This window comes from Pseudozyma hubeiensis, assembly GCF_000403515.1.
Source record: "Pseudozyma hubeiensis SY62 DNA, scaffold: PHS22, whole genome shotgun sequence".
Lineage (NCBI taxonomy): Eukaryota > Fungi > Basidiomycota > Ustilaginomycetes > Ustilaginales > Ustilaginaceae > Pseudozyma > Pseudozyma hubeiensis.
Window position 1 is genome coordinate 1 of NW_012133804.1, and position 21435 is coordinate 21435.

Genomic DNA, 21435 nt, shown 5'->3' on the forward strand with positions numbered 1-21435 from the left:
AACCCTAACCCTAACCCTAACCCTAACCCTAACCCTAACCCTAACCCTAACCCTAAGATTTGTAGTCTTGACTTTGACGCGCAATATTCCCAGGTAATTCCAATGAGCTACAACGCGTCCCAGAAAATTTGTAGTGCACGTCTTTAGCAATACAAAGATAATTCTGAGCGCGAGTCTCCACCGCCACTCTATCTCGCTTGTTCGCCATAAAACCCTAACTGTTGCTGGACGGCGCAGCCAGCGTGCCAAATGCTCCTCCTTGACCGCATCTTCCATCTCTGACGTGATGTAAGCGCAACTGAGCATCTCTGCAGTTGACTCTGCAGCTTGCCGAGACTTGCAGAAAACCATCACCGCACCGCTTGGGTGGGACAGAAGGAGATCTTGCAAGGCGGTGTGCACCTGGGCCTGTCAGCCAGGTTGTGGATGTTGCTCAGAAGAACGCGCAGGTGGCTACCCTGAACGACAAGACGGCTAAACTCAACGCGCGTTACATCCCCTCTGCCTTGAGTCAGGGCACCCAGCTGGGTAACGCGGACTCGCACGGCGGCAGCACGTCGTCGTTCGAGACCAACGACAAGGTGATTGGCGGAAACGGCATCACTTCTATCCTCGGCGGCGCCCAGTTCAGCAACGGCGATGCTACCGGCGGCGACATCAGCCAGCTCCTCCATCTTTAAACAAACCACACACTCTCTTGGTCCTGTTCGATTAGCTTTATATCTTGTTGTTATTGTTCCTCTCTCTCTCACAGCCTGAAAAAAGACATGCGATCTTTTGTCTTAGGAAAGCTCGAGCGTACCTACGCTCGCAATGCGATAGGCAAGATAATGGCTGGATTCTTGGCAAGATTGGTGATACTAGACGTTGGCCCTGACGGAAATGTGAACTCGCGGAATTCAGTCAACCTTCGACGACCTCATTGCTGTTTCCTCTGGGACGGCCTCCGCACTCGCCTCCTTCGGGGCGGAATCCGATTCCTGTTGCTGCACAAAAGTTGCTGTGCGTCCACGCTGCTTGGTGGAATCAAGGATCCAAGCTCCGGGCTCGACCACAGTTGGGAAACCCTTCCACCGTCTTGCTCCAGCAAAATCCTGAGTCTCGCTCGTACCGTGCTGGTACCAAGCGGCATTGGGTCCATCCAGCGCGCCAAATTCTTGCCACAACCACGACGCTGCCCCCAACGCCGCAGCGATGCCCAACAAGGCCGTCGAGTTGACATGTTGCTGCTCTGCCAATGGCAACAGCAACACCACAATCGCTGCTACAAACCTCGGCGCAATCCTGATTGGTTTCGAGAAGAACAGCTCGCCGGGTGCATCGTGTTCCTTTTCCATCATGACGAGCAACGCTGTTGAGACCATTCCTATGGCGTAGGTGGCGGAAAAGATCCAGCGGATGCCCTGAGCCACCTCGTTCTCCTTGACCAACTCGGCCGTAGCATCGCCGCACAAGGTGATGGCGGATACGAGAGGAAGATGCAACGCAAAGTACGGTATCGCATGGCGCATATCGCGTCGAATTGGATGCGTGATTGATCTGCTTCCGGCTCCACAGCAGTAGATGCCGTGGAGCACAAAAGCGATGATGACGGTGAGAATGATCCTTGCAACACCCGAATGCATCCCATGACCTGCAGGTTGACCCGAGATGACGCTGTACAGAAACTCGCCATGAACCAGAGTGACAAAATCGGTAAAACGATCAATCTCATGTTCGATGGCCACTGCCGAAGAGTAGCGCAGCTTGGCCAACCTTTTGAAGAGAGGACTGTAGAAAAACATCCACGAAGAATACTCGAGCATCAATGCCACCACCACCATCGCGATGCACGCCTCGACGGAAACAAAGATGCTCCCGATCCAAATACCGAGCACCACCAACCAGACAAATGCCTGCGACCGGATCTGGATGCGATACTGGCAAATATAGAAGCTGTAGAAGGTCAGGATACCAAACACGAGTCCTCCTGCCAACAGGTACGAACCAACGGCAGTAGCCCGAGCGCCTGATTCGTGCATGCTTTTTTCGGCTGCAGGCGCATTGTTTCCGTACACCACCAAACAAGCCATCACCGCGAGCACCAACACTCGCTGCGGCAGGTCGTCGACAAAAAACGCATTGAACACTTCGCGCATGTAGTTCCAAATCATCCAGGCAGCGGTATACGTCAGGATATACCGCACAACGGCATCGCCGTTGTGCTCGTGGATCGCCTCCTCGGCCAACGTGGCAATGAGACCGACAAACACCAGATCAAAAAACAGCTCCAATCGGTGAGAGGACCGTTCTTCCTCCGATCGGACGAGGATGTTGCCGCGAAAGTACTGGAGTGCGCGTGGTCGACGGAAAAGGTATCGTCGTTGCTCGTGCAGGGCTCGATTTCGTGCATCTTGTCGCTCCATGGATCGCCATTTGCGTGCCTTTGCATCGAGGCCTTGCTTTGTCGGCGACGAAGAGACACCGGACAACGTAGAAGCAGCAAGGCTGAGGCTGTCTGCGCCGGCTAGAGCGCTGGCGGCATCGTTGGTCTCGGGTGAACGGTTGTTGTCGTTGTTGTTGTCACCGGCAGAGTCGTCGTCCGAATCGTCGGGCAAGAACCCGGAAGCAACCACATGGCCGTATTTGAGATGGTGGGGTAGATGTGCATGAGGCGTCGTCAGCGACGAATCTGCCGAAGCGACGGATCCACGATGTTCGTTTGGCGTCATCATGGCGCGACCGTATCAAGGGGAAAGTCGGGTGCCCGAGATGGCCGTCCGGAAGGAAGCGGGGTTTACCCACCTGATGTCCGCTGTCCCGTACCATACCAAATCACCATTCCGGGGCCTAATTGGTGGCTTTGAAACCAGGCCTAATCGAAGCTAGCCGAGGTGATTAGCCTTTTTCCTTGACCTGGCGCGTTTCAAACTGCGGCCCTGGGAAGCTGTGTGCGGAACCCATCCCGCGGCGTGGTGGTGTCTGGTCCGGGCACCATCCCAAGGCTTAACATCGGAAAGGCTCAAACGCCCGGTTCCCAAGCTAGCCGATTGTCTTTGCTCGCATACAATGCTTGCCTCGTGGACAGGACACTGCTGGACAGCCTGTCGATGCCGTTCAGGAACAACAGCGACAGCGACCTTGTCTCGAACCGTGGCTTCTGTGATGAGATCCTCGACAAGGCATTCATCCCCTAGGGTTCGTCGAGTACTCTATAAGACCGTCCAGAACCGAGCCGTCAAAGTATCTGTTGCGCTTAGCCGTTTCGATTTCCTTGCGCGTTCCATTCCCACTGTCTATTCCGAGATTTTTTTTGACGTTGTGGTACCAAGTCTCTGGGACGGAGCCTTGATTTATGGGGGCCCCGTCACCGGGGTCTCGGAACTGCGTCTTGCTTCCGCGTATTCCTGTACGCGTAGCCCGACAGTAGACAATCTAGGTGACCTTCGGTCGAGAAGTTCAAAGTGTGGAGCGTCGCCAATACGCTTCCGACAGGGCGAGCTTTGTCCACTAGGAGCAGACCACGATATAGCGCTGTGCATGCGCACGCGACAGCGGTTCATCGGGTTCTCGGGATCGTGGCTCGGAAACACCGCGGACGCTCGGGACCAACATGCGCCCAGTCGTATATTTTATCCCGCGCGGAGATCGCCGTTCAAACAATCTTATCGCTCTTATCAATCTCGAATCTCGAATCCTCGGAGGCAGCCGAATACTTTTGGTATTTTCGACGGCTTTGTCCCGTCATGCGGAACTTTGGTCGTCACCTGGATCTTATCGTGTCGTCGTAACAGAGACCAAAGGAGGTATCCCGTTCCCGCGAGATTGCCCTCAGCGCAACATGTCCAACGTTCGAACGTATTGTATATAGTGGCAAAACTTCGTGAATCGCATTGATCCACCACTCGTCCCGCTATCGACACCTGCATTCTCTCTCCTTTTACCAAATGTCCGAGCCGCCTTCAACAGACTCCGTCATCACGGTGCATCCTTTGCCTGTCCCAACTGGTTCAAGGGTGGATTTCGGTGCCCAATTGTGCAATGCAGACCTCGAAAACATTTCTGCCGCAGACTTTGACGTCATCTGCAATGCGCTCTACACGCATCAGCTCATTGTATTCAAGGATCAAGCGAGTCTGTCTCCAAAGGCGCAATACCATCTGACACGGCTCTTCGATCCCGAGTCGGACGTTTATGGACATGGCAAAGCCGTTGGTGCCAAGAGCGTGCTTCATCCCGACCTCAAGACCATACCGCATCAGCCCCAAGTACAGGTGATCGGTAACGGCCACGTAGCCAGCTTCGAAGGACTTGAAAACATACAGCTCAAGCACCCACATCACCGGAGCTTCCATCGCGATCCAGTTCCCGAGAGAGAAGACCGCACTGCGACCAGGTTCTATCGATGGCATATCGATGCTGCGCTCTACGGTCTCGATCCTCCCAAAGTGACCAGCTTGCTTGCCGTCAGGGTGCCCAAGACCGAGAATCAACTCCTCTGCTACGACGATGGCAGCGGAGACGTGCTCTCGGTGCCCCGAGGCTCCACGGTCTTCGCAAGTTCGTATAAGATGTACGACCTGCTGAGCGAAGAAGACAAGAAATTTGTGCGTGGGACGAAAGTGTCATATGCGCCGCATCCCTATACGTGGATGGCCAATGCCAAATCGCGCCCTGACGGGCTCGGCATGGTCAGCGAAGGACTAGAACTGGAACGTTCCAGCCTTCCAGAGATCGATGACAGCATGATCAAGATCTATCCCATGTGCTGGAAGAATCCGAAGACCGGCAAATTGGCGCTGCAGGTGCACCCCTCTGCCGTGCAGGAACTTCATCTTGAGGACGGTAGCGTGATCGACGACCTTGAAAAGGTGCGCGAGATCGTTCATAGGCTGCAAAGGCCAGGAATTGCACCTGATCTCGTGTATGCTGTGGACTGGGACGAGGGCGATCTGGCGCTCTTCAACAATCACGGAGTATTGCACTCTGTCACTGGATCCTTCCTGCCAGAAGAGGTTCGAATCTTCCGACAGTGCAATCTCGCCGCCAGCGAACCTCCTCTCGAGCCGTGATGGCACTGCTCTATCTCTGACTCTGTGTTTGGTGCTCGGTGCTCTGACGCTCTTTACGACCCCACCATGTTCAATATTCACATCGTCGATCGCCTGTATGCCACCACGGGAGCTGTTCGGTGTGGTGTGCAAGCCATTAGGGGAGCATCACGGCTAGCGAGTGCGTTGCTAACCGGAAGGACGCTTGGTTTGGGCGATCTCGCTGGCTGTCTCCGAGTCAGTAAGCAAATACGAAGGAAAGGACAAGATTTGATATTGTCAAGGGTTTATTTCGATTCCGTTTTCGCGTGCAGCCATCACAAATTCATTTTGCCACTTGCTTACGTTCTCGAGATGCTATTGCTACAACTGTGTGTCCTGTCTGTCACCACGGCCACCAGTGGCAGCAGTCAGGAGTCAAAAGCGCGGGCCCACGGACTCATACGAACAGCTTCCCCACCACAGATAACAGGGTCGGAGGGTGGGCTAGGTTGAGTCGACAAGCGAAAGAACCGGGGCCACCCACCTGAGGGTTGCACTTCGCCGAGCGCAAAAGCAAGGATGAAGAAAAGGTCTCCGCAACAGCCAGTGAGGCGCAGCACGAGGATTCTTCAACGGACCTCACCGTACTTCTCCTCTAAGGATGTCGAGCCTGAAGGGTCGACATCCCACGCTCGCCCTATCAAAATCGCCACAGGCTCAGACGAAGCACACCTAGAACGTAGCGCCGCAAGGAAGGGGCGTGGTTCCAGATCGAAGCGTCGGACAGGCTGCAAGATCGAGCAGGCGAACGATCCACCACTCCTTCCTGAAGTAGAACGAGTGCACGGGCTGGCTAGACAGGCCAATTTCTATGGCTTGATCCAGGAGATTGTGACGCCGAACGTGTTCCGGCTGCTTGTGGCAACATGCCTTCTCAATCAGACCAAAGGAAGGGCGGCGATGCCCGTGTTCTGGGAGTTGCTCAAACGATGGCCCGACGAGCACAGTCTGGCGAGAGCCAACATTGTCGAGCTGACCGACTTGCTCCAACCCATCGGACTCCACAACATTCGTGCAAGACGACTGGTCAGCATGGCTCAGACCATGGTCGAGATCCCCTACAACGAGAGCAATCTGTTCAAAAGTCGAGACAGGACGGCACCGGATTCACCGATCGGTATCTATCCCGGAGTAGGACGTTACGCAATCGACAGCTGGAGGATCTTTGTGGCGGGCGGGGGCGCTAGCGTCGGATTGCGAGGTGCGAAACCGGTAAGTCCGTTCGACACTGTGTCAGTGGAAGCTGAAGCTTCCGGAACGCAGCTCGCCCCTGCTCTGCCATCGATGTCACGAAATGTAGAGGCCATGGAGGCCGAATGGAAGACGGTCATGCCGCTCGACAAGGAGCTTCGAGCATACCTCGTTTGGCGGTGGGCCAAGGAAGGAAAGGTGTGGGATCCTGTGCGCGGCGTCGCGTCAACATCAAGAGGCTCACATTGAGTCCGCCGCCACCGTGTACATTACTAGTGTCTTGCGACGATTGAGTGCATCCGCCTATCGGTACACGCGTGTGGGCGTCTTCGAATCGCACACCCCACCAAAGCGAAGATGACCGGGAAGAAGAAGGATCGAGTTGGCGATGCTCTCAGACAGCTTGGAGAGAGTCCATTCCGGTTCCGCGGCTCGATTTGGTGAATTCAAGGTGGTCCGTGTGCATTCATTGTTTCTTCGGAGCTGGCCAAGAATGCGTCAGGAGGCAAGTGTGCATAAATTCCGACTGAAATTCGCCGGTTGACGCACGTCACGCCTTTCTCGTGCAACTGCGGCCCGAACGGACTGTTGCTGTGCACGTTGCTGACGGCGAAAAAGACGGAAGAGGGTGGCAGCGAGTGTTGGTCTCGGTATTCGACTAGACTAGCCTTGATTCACCTGTCCCTCAGACCACGACGAACGACTGCAAGAATCCCACATCCCCGACGTCTGATCCCAACCCCGCTAGACATACTGCTACAGCACATCAACATCGGTCTCGATCACTATGGCTCCGCAATCTCGCATTTACTTGACGCGACACTCGCAGGCAGAGCATGTAAGTGACGAGTGGTCGAGATCTTGACTATATACAAGTGGCTGATCTGCTGACCACTGCCTCCCGGCAACCTTGGTTCGCTGCCACATTTGGCTTTGCAGAACGTCGCCGACGACTATTCAATCCCGGATGCGCCGCTGACGCCACTCGGCAAGCAGCAGTCTGCCCGATTGCCCTCGCTCACCCATGACTTGCAGTCGCGCGCAGAGGTCATCCTCTCGTCCGCACTGAAACGTACGCTGCAGAGCACCAAGATCGGCTACGCTCCAGCCATCGAGAGATTGGGCGGCTTGAGCAAGGTCGTGCTGCTGCCTCAGCTCCAGGAGTGCAACGACTTTCCCTGCGACACTGGCTCGGCGAAAGAGGTAATCGAACGCGACCCTGAGCTGCAAGGCTTTGACTTTTCGCCGCTTACGCCCGATTGGACCAGCAAGCAGGGCTTCTATGCTGCTGACGAGGCTTCGCTCAATAAGCGTGCCCAGTGGGTGCGACAATACCTTCGTAGCCGACCCGAGCTAGATATCGTCGTCATGGCCCACGGAGACATCCTTCGCAGGATCACTGGTCAAGCTTACGTACGTGTCATGACATGACAGATGTTTGCCATCCGTTGTCCAGCTAGATCGACGAACAGAAGTGCTGATTGACCGATTCTTGTTTTCGCCCATGCTCTGACCCTTCATCACTCACGAACAGCCCTGGAAGAACGCCGAAGTACGACTTTTCCAGTTTGACCCGGCATCGGTCGACACCGAAGCTTGCCCACTGGTGCACGTCCAGGACATCGCAACCGGCGGTGCAGCAGTCGAACCCACTTCTGGTGACATTGCAGCCGAAAAGGGCGTTTTCGCCCCTGGTGCCGGCCCGAATGCAAACTCTGCTCTGTGAGCATCCCCTCCCCTCTTCCGTTTCCCTGTTGCCGCCTTTTCTACCGCCAAGGTCATGCCTTGAAGTGCGTTTCGGTGGCGCAATGCCCCGTATCCCAACGCTGTTCCCCATATAGATGCTCACGGAGCCATGCTCCGGCGTCCCATGAGCAAATGCCATGCCAAGATTTCACTCTGCTACCAGTGCGAGCCTACGTCGTCCTCATCGTCCGTTCATTGAGGTGTGTTCGGCTCTGACTGTATACTGACGACGGAAAGGCCTCCCACTTCCCTTTACTCATTTCGTCGATCCGCGTGACGACTTCATGCTATCGACTGCCACACATGACCGCGCAGCCCCGCCATCCCCATCTCCAATTCAGGCTCGCTTCAGAATTGGGCAGCATCGGCGGCACCGACGACGTCAGCTGCGAACCCCTCCAAAGACGCCGACCTGAAAAGGATAGAGGATCGCGTTCGCCACCGTCAATCGATGCTCATGGAGCAGACAAACGAACTGCAGGAGCTGGAGAAGCGTCTGCAAGCCGCAGAGGCCCGCAAGAAGGAGCTCGAGTCGCGCGGCGGCTTTGTTTAGCAGCCCGCTTTCCACCATCCCCCTCGGTCTACGCATCCGAAGTCCATGCACAGCATCATCTCGTTGTCCCTTGACTCTTGACTGCAAGACATCGTCAAAGACAAAGCCTGTGGTTTCGTTGTGCGAGCGAGCTTGGGTTGCGTGCGGCAAGACTTCGGGAGTCGGAGGCCCACACTGCGCTGTCGAAGTATTTTTTTGAGCTCTTCGAGGCGTCGTGTGGAGCAATTTTCAAGGAGCAAGGAGGACCCTGAGTCGCAAAGTGTACAAGTGGTTCCGTGACAAGGCAACACCATCAACTTGCCTCCCTTCAACGATCGCCTCTCATCGACATATGCCTTCGGAAGATCGTTGTGGCAGAGCCGCAAAGAGCACCCAATCAACTCACTTGCCAACTCAGATAGCTTGATCCGAAGTTGGCACAAGAAGACATGTTACAAGTTTGAACAAGCACCCCGAGCATTGCCACTTGAAGCCGCAAGAGCGCGAGCAACTCTATGAGCTGGCTCAACTCTTTCGACCCAGCAGCACCACGAAGCTCGTCAAGCTCCAGTGCCAATCGGTCTCCGCACTATGTGGGATCAGGCTCAGCCGAGAATCTGTCGCGGAGCTCACAAGCGGCCACAACATCAAATTCGGCGGCTGGACCTTCAGCTTTGCGGTCGCACAACGCAGCGCCTTCGCCAGTACACCGTATGCCTTCCCAGACAGGGCGGACCACTCGTCTCTTCAACAACAACTCTTCGACAAGATCTGGCACCGCATCGTTTCAAGCTCGTCCGCCTCGCCCACCGCACCGCAGCAAAGCTGCCCCGCCGTCAGCAGCTTTGCGGTCAGAAGATGCACAACCCAACGAAAACGAGATTCGCACGAAGCCTTGGGAGATTGCAGGGCCTCCAACCATAGGTAAAGCAAGATCGAGTCAGTCTATGAGACTTCCTAGACCGCCAAGTCAAGCTGCGTCGTTGCAACCGCCAAGAGCGGCTTCACGACGTTGGCCGCCTTCGGAGCTACCTACCAATCGCCCTCTACCAGTACGGCCGACCCCGGCCAGCCTCAATGGTCAAACGCCACCACGTACTGAGAGTAAATCGCACGTCCAGGCTGTGATTGACGGTCTTAGGCATCGAACCTCGCATGCAAGTCCGTTATCGCATTCGAGGTCGATCCTACAATCACCGTCAGACTCAGCGGCCGCATCGCAGTCACAAGCTCAGACACCAGCACAACCGAAAACAAACCTCGCGCCAAGACCTCAGCAGCCGAAGACTCAAGAGCCTAAAATGCTTTCTGTAACGAAGAAACGAAAGCTAGAAGGGAACGCGAAACTGGAGAAGAAGCGGCAGAAGGAGCAGCGAAAGCAACTCGAGCAGCGTCAGAAGAGCGAAGCAGCGAGCCAAGGCGGAAGCAGGCATGAAAATGCCAATGATCAGCCACCGACGAAAAGAGTGAAGAGAGAAGAGACCGGAAAGCCCAAGTCAACGGATGCGCACGTTCAGCAAAACACTCGCCCGACCAATGCAGAGATCATCGCATCCCACCTTCAAGCCGCGCGGCCGAACAGCTCCAATGGCGTGCCCCAATCATCAGAAGGTGTTCGCACCCCTTCTCCGCCGCCTAGCCATGCACGACAACAGCAAACTATGCATGGCAATACGCAACCAAATCGAAAGGCGCAGGATCTTGCTTCGGGTGCAAACATACCCAGCCTGGCCCAGCTGCACAGCATTCTGTCCATGGTCAATAAATCGCCTGAGGCACTGGAACAGTCCAATCCACGCCTTCTGTACGAAAGCTCTTCGCTTGCAGCTCAACAAGCCGAAGAAGCTCGACAGGCCGAAGAGCTCGCCCAGTATTTGGATCAATTGACAGAAGACGAGTCGTCAGTGCCTGTCAAAGCAGATCCCGTCGCCTATCAAGCTGCCTCGGAGCGAGCGTCGGATACTTTGGCTGAACTGATCAGCCGGTGTGAGCCTGCTGCCACTTTGGGTGGACCGTTCAAGGAGAGCGCAACCGTAGAGAGCAGCGACGACGAGGACGATCTACCTTTGGCGCAGCGAAAAGAAGCCGCGCCTTGCACAGATACCCTTTCCCATCTTGCTAGCGGATCAAAGCACTTAGACAGCGACGATTCGGACCCAGACGAAGATATTCCATTGCGGGACCTTTTGCGGCAACGCTCCTCCGAAGCACTTTCTTCGGCCTCTGGCTCAAACGAGGCAGGGTCAAAGTGGTCTGCACCATTCTCACATAAGGTTGCGAGAATTTTCCATGGAGCTCGAGGTCTGTCGATGAAGTTCTTCGTGCCAGTGGCCAGCTCTGCTCAGGAAGGGGAAGATCGGGCGCGTGCCCGCAGCAGAGCCGCAGCATTTGATGCAGCTATTGGCGTCAGTGAACAGGGACGGATCGTGACGTTCTCCGAGCAGCCAATCAATCGGTCCCCGGGAAGCGAAGCCGATCTGCCGAGCCATATGATGCGCTTCCAAGCGCAGGATCTGGTGAAGAAGGCCAAGGCAGAAAGCTCCAGCCTGCCCATCGACAGGGTCGAAGACGTTTCGCGCCTCACGTCAAAAGTATGCGGCATCGCTTCCTCGACCGACAAGCCGCTTGGGTTGGGTAATCACGACGGCTATCCGTGTCAGGTGAGTCTCGTCACCGTCGACGATGCGGCGCGGACTCATCGTATGTATCATCTCGACGAGCGACCGCACGCGTGGGGTGTGGCGAGCATCTCTCACTTTCCTCGCACCGATCCGAAAGACGCCTCGTCCATCGACTTTGCGACGGGCGGCATCGACGGAATCGTCAACCACTGGCATTGGCAGTCGCGCTCGACGAAAGCAGAGACGTTCCGGCTGCACACATTGCACGATTCGAAACCGATCGTTGCGCTCCAACACCTGTCATCGCGATCCAACATTCTTGCCTCGGCCGCCATCGGTACCGTGATTGGATACGACCTAGCGGCGCTCACGCTGGGATTCTCGTGGAACACGAGCGATCACATTGTTCATCTGGAATGCACGCCTGATCCTCGTCTCATGCTCGGTGTGTTGGCACGACGCGATTACGACCAATTCCGCATGTTCGACATCACGGGACGCAACGGCCCAACCTCGCGTCCAGTGATATCTTTCGGATGGCTCAATGATTCTCAAGGGACGCTGCCGCTAGGGAGGGGGAGCTTCCATCCGACCAGAAGGGCCATCTTTGCGCATGGTGGAGAGGACGGTCGTGTGAGGGTGTGGGACATCAGGAATGCGCGGGACCCCTTGATCGATGAGAGGTTGGCGGATGGTCCCATCGTCGAGACTGTGTGGGCTGGCAGTGGAAAGCAAGGAGGCGAGGAGGACGCGGATAGGCTGTACATAGCTACGCCGAAGGGCGTCGGCAGTGTGTCGATCTTTGCTCTTTGAACGTCTCGCCTGTTCCCACCAACGTTCGTGTTTGTGTTCACCTCTTTTCAGACGCACGGAGTGGTCTTTGGCAAATGCTGTGGCTGCAATCAACCGTCCGAAACGGATCCGCTTCCATTGAATCGCTCGGGAAATGTGTGATTGAGGTGATGATTACGAAAATTGCGTGCCAAAGCCTTTGATCTAATGGTGCTGTGCTTCGAGAGCAGCCTTCTTCTCGGCTTCGGAAAACATGGGAGGTGGAAGGTTGCGCTCCCATTTGGTACCATCTTCGAACATAGCAGCTGCAGTAAGATGAAAGCGAGGTAGAAGATTAAAAAGAACGTTGCGTCAGTGTCAGGAGCATGGTGATGCTGGCAGCTGCAATGAACTGCAAAGCGCGACAGCTGGACACGCGGCATCGAATGGGTTGGCTTGGGGATCATGGTTGCAAGGCTCCACATGCTTGAGCTTCGTGCAACGAAAACACCGGTGCCTTGTGTTGCAAACAGTGAGCAGACAGCAGTTGTGTTGCTGTAGCCTTTCCACTGATGATTCTTCGGGTGCCATGATGCCCAGGCTGGGTCGTTCTGCTGGTAGTGATGCGGAAACTTACGTCGGTGTGGATCGGGATGCTGAACTCGCTTCAATTCCTTCTCGGCCTTTTCGAACAGAGTAGCCAGCTCCCTTGGGTTGCGGATGTTGCGGTTACGTTCAAAGGCGACACGAATCTCGATAGCACGGTCTCTCCATACATCCCTACGGATGCACCAGTCGAGCGAGTTCTTGAGGTAGCGTCGGTAGAGCGACTTGACGTACGACTTGTGTGCCTGCGAGAAAGCGGATGCGGTGGCAGCTTTGGAGCTGGATGCGCCTGCGTTGCGCAGCAGCGGTGTGACGAACATGATGGTGAGTGTGTGTGAAGAGAGAAAGCGTTGGAAGCGGCGATGAAGATGGAGATGAGTGCAGAAGATGAATTGGAAACGCCGATGTCGACGAGGTGCGCATCGCAACTCGCCAAATCTTTGGGCGCTTCTCACCCGCACGACCCGCCAAATTCGAGATTGTTCACAGATCGTCATCACGTGAATCGCATCGCTGATTTTCACAGTTGACCATTTTCCCGATCAGATTTCACACATCTGACTGCAGTCGAGAAGCAATTCGATTTCTGAAGCACAACCCGCAACGGCGACTAGCGGTGCAGGGCCCACACAGTGTCCGCAGGTCATCAAGAAGATTCTACGCTGTCGAGTACTTGCCGTGGCTTCGGTGCTCATTCTCCAACAATATCGGCACCAGGAAGCATGGTTCGGATGGTGATGCTGAGCCGGATCGATCGCCTCAGCACTTCAGTCCTTTGGGGGTCTTCAGCTGTGCGTACGACGTCGTACCCGCGAGCAGTGATACCATGTTCCCAGCCGTAGCGAGCCTCACCAGACAGTACCAGAACCGAACCTGAAGGCAGGAAGAGATGCTGGGAAGGGTGTAACTTGTGGGAAAAGTCCATGACGGTGCCAGTCCCGTGGGGACCGAAGGAGCACAGCAGAATGCCGTCGGCAAATCGATTGACCAGATCAACGTGCGAGGCGAGGCCCTCTGCGCCATTGTAGAGGTTGAGGATGAGCTGGCGCGAGCGCACTTGGTCGTCAGGAAAAAGCATCTCCTTGACACGTCGGGGAAGGTCTTCTTCGGGCTGTAGCTCGAGGACAGTCCGAAGCTTCAAGATGAGTTCGACAGCCCAAGCTGGCAGTCCTGCGCAGTCGCCAGGCGCTTCCTCCGGAGACGACGGGTCACCAATCCGTCGTGGCGCGCGAATCGCAGAAGGCGAGGACGCGAGCGATCGTGCAAAGAGCATGGCCTGATTCCGCGGAGACCTGCGATACGCCTTCTCCTGCCCTGCCTCGTTGGCCTCCTCGCTCTTGACATTGTCATCGAGATGAAAATAGCCGCAGGCTGACACCTGTTGCAGGACCCAGTCGTGGAGCTCGCGAGCCAGCAAGTCGGAAAACATATACATTCCGGGTATGTCGACCACTGACCGCGATGCTACGGGAATCTCGTCAAATGGCGGTTGCCCAGCACGAACATCGCTAACGAGCTCGTCGTGGCTGGCATCGGAGCCGAACAGAGAGTCGACGTCGACGTCGGCATCGGAATCGTCACCGACGACCATCACCGTGGCAGCTTGGGAAGCGCAGGTACTCGAGTATCACTTCGCATGAGGTTCGAAACGCGGCAGAAGGCGTTCATCTACGATCGTTTTGCGCTCATGGTGATGGCGCTCAGGGAAAGATGGCATCCGTGCGAGGCTGGGGCTCAGAAAGCACGGCGTCTTGCGTATTTGATTGTTTTACTTTTTATTTCGTTGCGATTTCAACATGGCATGGCGGAATCAAGCAGCTGCAGGCGTGAACTGGCTAGAGACAGCGCGTCAGCTGCTGTTGCTTGTGGCCCATCTGCACGTCATGCAGAGACCAAGACTTTCTGAAAATTTTAGCCTTGTTTTAGAGCTCTGTTCCGGATACCCAGCCGCTCAAGTGCGAGAACGAGTGTAGGGAGAGAAAAAAGTTGTCTGCTGGGTGCGAAGTTCGTTGATTGGAGGTACACAACTGCAACGTCAAACCCACCGTCGGACTCAACTTCCTTTCTCGTCCACCACACCAACTCGAACGATCTTGCCTTCGCGAACGCATCGCCACCAACGCCACCGTCATGTCTCACGAGCAACTCCCGGACGACCACTTCCGCCCCACGTACGAGGATATCCATGTCCAGATCGGCGAGTCGGCGCGCAGGATCAAGACCGAGTTCGACCCTGATCTCATGGTCGCCATCGGCGGTGGTGGATTCTACCCTGCTCGTGTATTGCGAACGTTCCTCAAGAAGCCTTCTGCGCTCGACCCTAGCAAGCTGCGCAACATCCCTATCCAGGCCATCGGCTTGAGCTTGTACGAGGAGGTTTCAGGCACCGCGGAAGGACAGATTGGCAACGAGGTGGTCCGCACACAATGGCTTGATGCCAAGACCGTCAGCGGCCACAAGGGTCCCGGAAAGATCGAAGAGGGCAAGGATGCCGGCGGTTTGCTTGGCAAGAACGTGCTCATCGTCGACGAGGTGGACGACTCGAGGACCACGCTGCAGTATGCCTACTCGGAACTTCTCAAGGATGTCAAGAACGCCATTGCCAACCTCTCTCCGGAGGAACGTTCCAACCTTGCGCCCACCCGTTTCGCCATCTTTGTCGTGCACAACAAGGAAAAGGCTGGAGGTAAGCGTGGTCACCTGCCCATCCTTCCCAAAGACCTCTCCAAGGGCGAGGACAAGATCGTCGATGGCCTCAGCGAAGGCGTACGATACTATTCGACGCAGGACATTGGAGACGTATGGATCTGCTACCCATGGGAGGAGGAGGACATCCTCGAGCACAACCGCTTGGCAGCTCTGGCCAAGAAGCTCGGCGTGAACCAGCCCAATTAGACGTGCAGCCTGGTATGCCGTCACGTGTATATCATCCAGACTTGTTATGGAATCATTGTAACATCTTCTCTTCTCAAGGAAGTATCTGCGACGTCGTCTTGTGTAGTCGCAGAAGCAGCATCTGCAGGCCGCTCCTCTCAAATCAGCGGTTGATGAAATGCAGAGACGAGACGGGCGATGAATTGACCACGCATCTGCCCCCGAAAAAGGAGATGGATTCGCTGCTGGCGACATGAATAACACGGTCGAGCGAGACAAAGTACTGGCGACGCTTCTCGCGTCCGTGCTGGGGTATCAATGAGGGAAGTGTGGGCGTTGCGATCACGTTGTCCGAACGGCAGTTGGCGTGCCTATCGCTTTGCGCCCATCCTTGAGCAAGGTTCGGCATTCGGCTGCGATCTCGCGGACTCCAGCTACGCCGGCGTCCGTCCAGGCCGCCAGTACAGGTTCCATCGTGCCCCACAAGTGCTCTGCTTGCGCCAGTCCTGCCCTTTTTGCCTCTGGTTCGTCACGCGGTGCTCCTTCTGCCGCATCGTGACGGCATTCGATCAAATCCGAGAGGGTCGTAGGAAGCGTGACTATGGGCTCGAGATCGTGTAGAGGGTCGACGCTGTCCGCTTTTGACAGCTCGGCAGCTGGTGAATGCTCCGTGGCAGGGCGTCGCAGTACTTCAAGGTTCGAAGCTAGTGTCGACATGGTCTCGAATGATGCCTTGAGCGAGTCGAGCGACGGATCGAGAGACTCTGACTTGACCTTCATGTTGCGAATGGTGTCGCTTGCTGCTACGAGTTCATGATGATGGTTGTAGACCAGGCTTTGGCGCTCTCCATCTAGCTCGCGGATCTGGACAATGAGCTCGGACTCCTTGCCGAGCAGCACACTCAGGCTGCTGGAGCGTAGTAGCGATTGTATGTCGATTTTTGCCTCTGTCGGAGCAGCCGGGGACTCGGGTGTCTGGGTCGCATCCGAAGAGAGACCATAGTAGTCGCGCAAGAGGTTGGCGGCCCGTCTTTTGTCCTGCTTAGGCCGTGACGTCGGGGTCGAGGGCATAGAGGATGGGCTTGCGGATGCCATCTTTTCTTAGCAAGCTATATTATGGGTACGCCCGTGACTGAGAAGTGGTGAAGGTCGAAGGGAGAGGCAGAGGGAAGGACGTCGAGTGTTTGGACCCTGCGACAAGGTCCGAGCGGTGCCAAGGCCAGTCTCTCGAATAATGAACTCTGTTAGCATCTCTCTGTCTCGGGCCAATAAATTCATTTTAAACGCTGCAGGTCCTCGCTCGTCATGATAGATACAGTGTCTGGGGCAGATGAGCCCGTCGCTTCTTCCGATTTCTGGCGCTGTCCGTGTCGTCTGAGCCTGCGTCGGCATCACTCGACGGTTGCGAGTCGTTGCCAAAGCGAAGTGGAGTGCCAAGCAATCCGTATCGCCTCCCGCTCGTATCATCAACCTCATCTGACCCGCTGGTGCATTCTCTGTGCCTCTCGGAGCGACTTTGACGCCAATCATACCCTAAGCTCGTTCTGCACAAACCACTGCATCCTTTAACGCATCTGCCTAAGCAGATTGGACGAAACCAAGACAGTTGCCAAACGCTGGACTGTATTGGCGGTCCTAGGAGCCTCTATCGACCATGGTTCGCACTCCATCCATCTCGATCTCGTCGAGCGAGAAAGACAGAGACAAGGCCAATCAAACGCTCTCGTCGGCGTTCGCATCCATGATCGCGGTGGGCGCCCCGCACCAGACTCCTCGTTCTGCAAATGACCACCTGAAAATCGACGATGGCAGCTCGATCGATTCGCGTCAAAGCCGATCCGCCGCCTCTTCTGTCTCATCATCGAGACAAGAGGACGAGCGTTCGAAGCGCAAATCCAACCGTCTGAGCGCGTTTGGGAGGTCCGGGCGCAGCTTGTCGCCTTTCCGATTCGGATCCAAGAAGCGCTCGTCCTCAGCAAATCGCCTCAAGATCAATGGCGAGGACGACACTGGATCCGAGGCCGGCAGTAGAAGCGAACGTGACAAGGATAGCGACACCGAGTCCGTCATGAGCTCTGCCTCCGGTATCACTCCACGCAATAGTGCCTTCTTCAGTCCTGACGACGAGGACGATCTCGACGCCTCGATACCTCACTCTCATCGACGCCGCCATCCTGCCTCGCAAAACGAGCACGACACGCATCTACCAAAATCGGGCTCATCCGCGAGCATTGCATCGTCTACACAGCTTCACGATGATCATCATGGAGCCGAGGCCGACGTTGAGTCGGATGACGGCTCGGATGTATCCGACGACGACATCAAGCACCTCTCCACCAGCGAGGCCGACCAGGATGACGACGATGAGGAAGACGTCGATGACATTGATCCGGTACTGCTCGACAACACCATCTACAATGCAGAATGTCTCACCTCTCATGAGCACTGGAACGCTCCCAAGTCCGAAGACGGCCCTCCCCACTTCGAGACCTACGAAGACGAAGACCTCGAAAGGGATGACGAACACCTCACCGCACCCAATGTCGTCCTCAGCGAAGACCAGGTGTCCACCTTTGTCCAGCGCCGCGGCTCCAAGATGCTTTCGCTCGACCTTTCAAGACCACGCTTCGAGCGTAACCGCTGTACCATCACCATCAACCACGGCGACGCCGATGCTGCTGCCAAAACCAGCAAACGACCAAAGCGTTACGTTGTGGCCAGTGATGGTTCCGAGGAATCTTCGTATGCGGTAGAGTGGACCATAGGCACCGTTTTGAGGGACGGCGACGAAATGCTCGTGGTCTCGGTGATGGAAACCGATACAAAGCTCGACGCTCTCGATCCCAAGCACGAGGAAGTCTCGGCCAGGATGGAACACCAGCGCATCCGCCAAGCCATGGCATCGGTGCTTGCCAAGCAGGCCACCCACTTGCTCGAGCGTACCAGGCTCGAAGTCAAGATCTCCTGTCAAGCCATCCATGCCAAGAACGCACGCCACATGCTGCTCGATCTCATCGACTTTTACGAACCGACCATGGTCGTCGTAGGTTCGCGAGGGTTGGGTTCGCTCAAAGGCATCTTGCTCGGCTCGACCTCGCACTACCTCGTGCAAAAGTCATCCGCCCCCGTCATGGTGGCGCGCAAGCGACTCAAGCTGCCAGCTCTGCCACGGGGCAAGGGAGACGTGGTCGAATCTGTCCGCGCCCGACACATGCGCCTTGACCAGGCCTCGATCGAAAAGGTCTCAAACGCAGGCGAGGATGCTCCTTCCGAATCGAACATTGCCGATGACAAAGCTGACAATGGCGACGATAGCACGCCGGACAACGAGGCTGAAGCCGATCCAAGTGCGGATCAACCATCGACGGATACGCCAGCAGCTGCTATCGTTGCGGCGGTGAAGGCATCCGAACCGTCCACGCCGCCTCGTACCACGCGAGCCGAGGATACGAGCCACCCGAGTCCTAAATCGCCGTCCAGCAGCGATGGCAGTCCCAAGCTGCAGCGCAGAGGATCCAAAGCTGGTCCGACCGTCATCCCGCATACGTCGCTCGAACGCGAGGCCGAGACGCGCATCCAGATCCAGCAACGCAAGGAGGAAGCCGCCAAGTTGCACGAAGCCGACAAGAAGAGGCATGGGTTTGCCCACCATTCAGATCACCTCAAGACGTCCAAGTCAAGGCAAAGCGACTCCGACAACGATCCTGCCGACGCCGAGATCAAGCCGAAATCGCAGACAGGAGTAGCTGCGGATGAGACGTGAGCTCTTCTTCTAGCGAAATATTCAATCACTTCAGCCTAAGTCAGCTTCGGATCCCTTCCGTGTCGTCACACCGTTCAGCGATGGTGTGAACACAGCAAGAATGGATGAAATGGGACGTGCAGAGCGAAGGAGGTATCTTACATGGTGGAACACAGCTACAGCGGATGAGGATCGATCTGGGCGTAAGAGAGTCGGCCTTTGACTTCTTACAAGTAGGCAACGGGGCTTCGGGACAAGGAAAAGCGGCTGTTGGGTCGTCAAATGCTCTGCTTCGTGCTGCGCAGACTCTGCGTGGCCGCCCTGAGACTGGTCAACATGAACCCGACGTACTCATCGACGCCAAGAGCTTCCAAGTTGACGTAAGCGACCTCTTTGAACTGCTGCACAGTCGGACCCGCTTCATCGGAGAAGCGCTTGCCCGCCTTGTTGAGCCCCTCTGAGGTGGTTTTGGCCGCGTCAATGGCCTGCAGGCGGAATTGTGCGAGGGCCGGGGCGACGACTTTCTCGCGATACTCGACCGTGTGTTGTGCAGCCTCGGTTGCTTGCTGGTATATCGAGGCAAACGCCGGGCGAAGCTGTTGCTCGCTGTACTGCGATGTCATGCGGGCTGTTCGCTTTGCCGCCTTATGCAGCTCCTCGGAAGTCGACTTTGCCGCATCAGCGGCCTGACGACGGAATTGTGCCAACGCGGGTAGAATGACCTTTTCGCGGTACTTTGCGGAGCGCTGCGCAGATTTGGCTGCGTGCCCGCGCACAAAGGCGAAAGCGGGACGAACTTGGTCTTGGTTGTAGTGCGAGGTAACCTCGGCAGTTCGCTGGGCTGCAATGAGCGCATGTTGGCGCAAACAGGCATAGGTTGGCAGCACTTGATCCCGATGATACTGCTGAACGAGTCGCGCCGCCTCGAAAATTTGGTCCTTGGCTGCTGAGATGGCAGGTCGCAGGGAACGCTCGTACACATCGTCGAGCCGTGCCAGCCAAAAGGCCCACGTCGTGGTGGTGGCGTTGTCGAGGTAGGAGGAACGCGGCAGCGATGGGAAGACAGGCGAGTCAGGGTGCAGATTGAAAGCCAGTTGACCCGCAAATCCGGCGTACCGCTTTGCTCTGGCATTCTTGCTGCCAAGGTTCGAGGACTTGACTGGATCGCGGACTTTGCTCGAGTGGGACCAAGACGGGGTAAAAACGGTGAGGCCCTTGGTTGCAGGATCGGCCTTCTGGACCGCACAACCAGGAATGGCGTAGGCGCGAGCTTGTTTGGTCGTCTTGTTGGTGGCAAGGCTGGAAGCAGATGGGCTGGACGTTACGCCCAGAGAGGATGCGGGTCGGGTCGCTAGGACGGCGGCGTTGGTGAGCGGGTGCTGCGAAGGTGTAGCGAACTTTGCGATTGATTCGTACTGTGCGATGTGGGCTCGGGGCGAGAGACCAAGAAGGGAGCTCGACTTGAAGCCGAGAAGCATGGCTGCGACCAAAGCCACCAGCCAAACAGCCTTGGGTGCCACAGCTGCGGCTCTGCGATGCGGCTGCGAGGGGCCGGCCTGCTTGTGCTCAGATTCACGCAAGAACTCCATCTTTTCGATGATGCCAAGGTCGACGATGGATGCGGCAGCGGAGTGCATAGGCTGTGTCGATGCCTGTGCCTTGTTTTCGTGGCTCGGTTGCAGCGATTCGGTCTGTTGGTTGTGCTCAGACGGCGCCAAGAGGGTGTACAGCGAGCTGGACTCGAGGCTGAGCTGTTCGTCTTGAAAGACCGAAGCAGGATCGGGGAAATGAAAGTGAGAAGCGTCCATCTGCGGACTCGGTGGAGTGGTTTCGACGTCGGAAGCCATGCTGGCAGCGTCCGAGCCGATGGACGACGAAGCCAGGAAGCGTACGTCGTCGTTGTCGACGTCGACCAGCTCGAAATCAGACAGGCCGTCTGTCTCGGCGAGGGAAAGAGTGTCGAACGACTCGCTGTCGTTGCTGGACGACATTTCGATGGTAGCGACGCTGGTTAGATGCGTCAGAGAAAGATGACCGGCAAGGAGTCGTGAAGACGGCTGTGTTACTACGATGAGCTCGCTATCTGTGAGAACAGATCAGGAGCGGAAGTGAAGCAAAGGATGTGAGGTGTGAGGTGTGAGCTTTCTTGGACCCTGAAATCGCTCCGTATCTTTCCTACTCTTTGGCTTAGTGCGCGCGCGGAAGCACAAAAAAAGTGAAATGCATGCGCAGCAGCGTTCTGTGCCGCTTCTACCAGAGCCCATCTAGGCACAATTCCAG

General features: G+C 56.2%; 12 protein-coding genes across 12 annotated transcripts; 6 read left to right on the plus strand and 6 right to left on the minus strand.

Annotated features, from left to right (window-relative positions):
* Positions 1-899: 899 nt before the first annotated feature.
* Positions 900-2714, minus strand: PHSY_002129 (hypothetical protein; the record flags this gene model as incomplete). Its single annotated transcript, XM_012332753.1, has 1 exon — positions 900-2714. The coding sequence occupies one exon, from the start codon at positions 2712-2714 to the stop codon at positions 900-902; it is 1815 nt and encodes a 604-aa protein (XP_012188143.1).
* A 618-nt stretch (positions 2715-3332) lies between these two features.
* Positions 3333-3542, minus strand: PHSY_002130 (hypothetical protein; the record flags this gene model as incomplete). The annotated part of the gene is made up of 1 exon (XM_012332754.1): positions 3333-3542. The coding sequence occupies one exon, from the start codon at positions 3540-3542 to the stop codon at positions 3333-3335; it is 210 nt and encodes a 69-aa protein (XP_012188144.1).
* Positions 3543-3926: 384 nt separating this feature from the next.
* Positions 3927-5051, plus strand: PHSY_002131 (hypothetical protein; the record flags this gene model as incomplete). Its single annotated transcript, XM_012332755.1, has 1 exon — positions 3927-5051. One exon carries the CDS (start codon positions 3927-3929, stop codon positions 5049-5051), a length of 1125 nt encoding a protein of 374 aa, XP_012188145.1.
* A 540-nt stretch (positions 5052-5591) lies between these two features.
* Positions 5592-6512, plus strand: PHSY_002132 (hypothetical protein; the record flags this gene model as incomplete). Its single annotated transcript, XM_012332756.1, has 1 exon — positions 5592-6512. One exon carries the CDS (start codon positions 5592-5594, stop codon positions 6510-6512), a length of 921 nt encoding a protein of 306 aa, XP_012188146.1.
* A 538-nt stretch (positions 6513-7050) lies between these two features.
* Positions 7051-8562, plus strand: PHSY_002133 (phosphoglycerate mutase; the record flags this gene model as incomplete). The annotated part of the gene is made up of 5 exons (XM_012332757.1): positions 7051-7101; positions 7203-7676; positions 7798-7985; positions 8105-8209; positions 8325-8562. The coding sequence occupies 5 exons, from the start codon at positions 7051-7053 to the stop codon at positions 8560-8562; spliced, it is 1056 nt and encodes a 351-aa protein (XP_012188147.1).
* A 494-nt stretch (positions 8563-9056) lies between these two features.
* On the plus strand, positions 9057-11975 carry PHSY_002134 (hypothetical protein; the record flags this gene model as incomplete). The annotated part of the gene is made up of 1 exon (XM_012332758.1): positions 9057-11975. One exon carries the CDS (start codon positions 9057-9059, stop codon positions 11973-11975), a length of 2919 nt encoding a protein of 972 aa, XP_012188148.1.
* A 183-nt stretch (positions 11976-12158) lies between these two features.
* PHSY_002135 (potential mitochondrial complex) lies at positions 12159-12859 on the minus strand (the record flags this gene model as incomplete). The annotated part of the gene is made up of 2 exons (XM_012332759.1): positions 12159-12259; positions 12571-12859. The coding sequence occupies 2 exons, from the start codon at positions 12857-12859 to the stop codon at positions 12159-12161; spliced, it is 390 nt and encodes a 129-aa protein (XP_012188149.1).
* Positions 12860-13230: 371 nt separating this feature from the next.
* On the minus strand, positions 13231-14130 carry PHSY_002136 (hypothetical protein; the record flags this gene model as incomplete). The annotated part of the gene is made up of 1 exon (XM_012332760.1): positions 13231-14130. The coding sequence occupies one exon, from the start codon at positions 14128-14130 to the stop codon at positions 13231-13233; it is 900 nt and encodes a 299-aa protein (XP_012188150.1).
* A 539-nt stretch (positions 14131-14669) lies between these two features.
* PHSY_002137 (hypothetical protein) lies at positions 14670-15434 on the plus strand (the record flags this gene model as incomplete). The annotated part of the gene is made up of 1 exon (XM_012332761.1): positions 14670-15434. The coding sequence occupies one exon, from the start codon at positions 14670-14672 to the stop codon at positions 15432-15434; it is 765 nt and encodes a 254-aa protein (XP_012188151.1).
* A 321-nt stretch (positions 15435-15755) lies between these two features.
* On the minus strand, positions 15756-16484 carry PHSY_002138 (hypothetical protein; the record flags this gene model as incomplete). Its single annotated transcript, XM_012332762.1, has 1 exon — positions 15756-16484. The coding sequence occupies one exon, from the start codon at positions 16482-16484 to the stop codon at positions 15756-15758; it is 729 nt and encodes a 242-aa protein (XP_012188152.1).
* A 670-nt stretch (positions 16485-17154) lies between these two features.
* PHSY_002139 (hypothetical protein) lies at positions 17155-19176 on the plus strand (the record flags this gene model as incomplete). Its single annotated transcript, XM_012332763.1, has 1 exon — positions 17155-19176. One exon carries the CDS (start codon positions 17155-17157, stop codon positions 19174-19176), a length of 2022 nt encoding a protein of 673 aa, XP_012188153.1.
* A 257-nt stretch (positions 19177-19433) lies between these two features.
* On the minus strand, positions 19434-21146 carry PHSY_002140 (hypothetical protein; the record flags this gene model as incomplete). Its single annotated transcript, XM_012332764.1, has 1 exon — positions 19434-21146. One exon carries the CDS (start codon positions 21144-21146, stop codon positions 19434-19436), a length of 1713 nt encoding a protein of 570 aa, XP_012188154.1.
* Between the last annotated feature and the right edge of the window lie 289 nt (positions 21147-21435).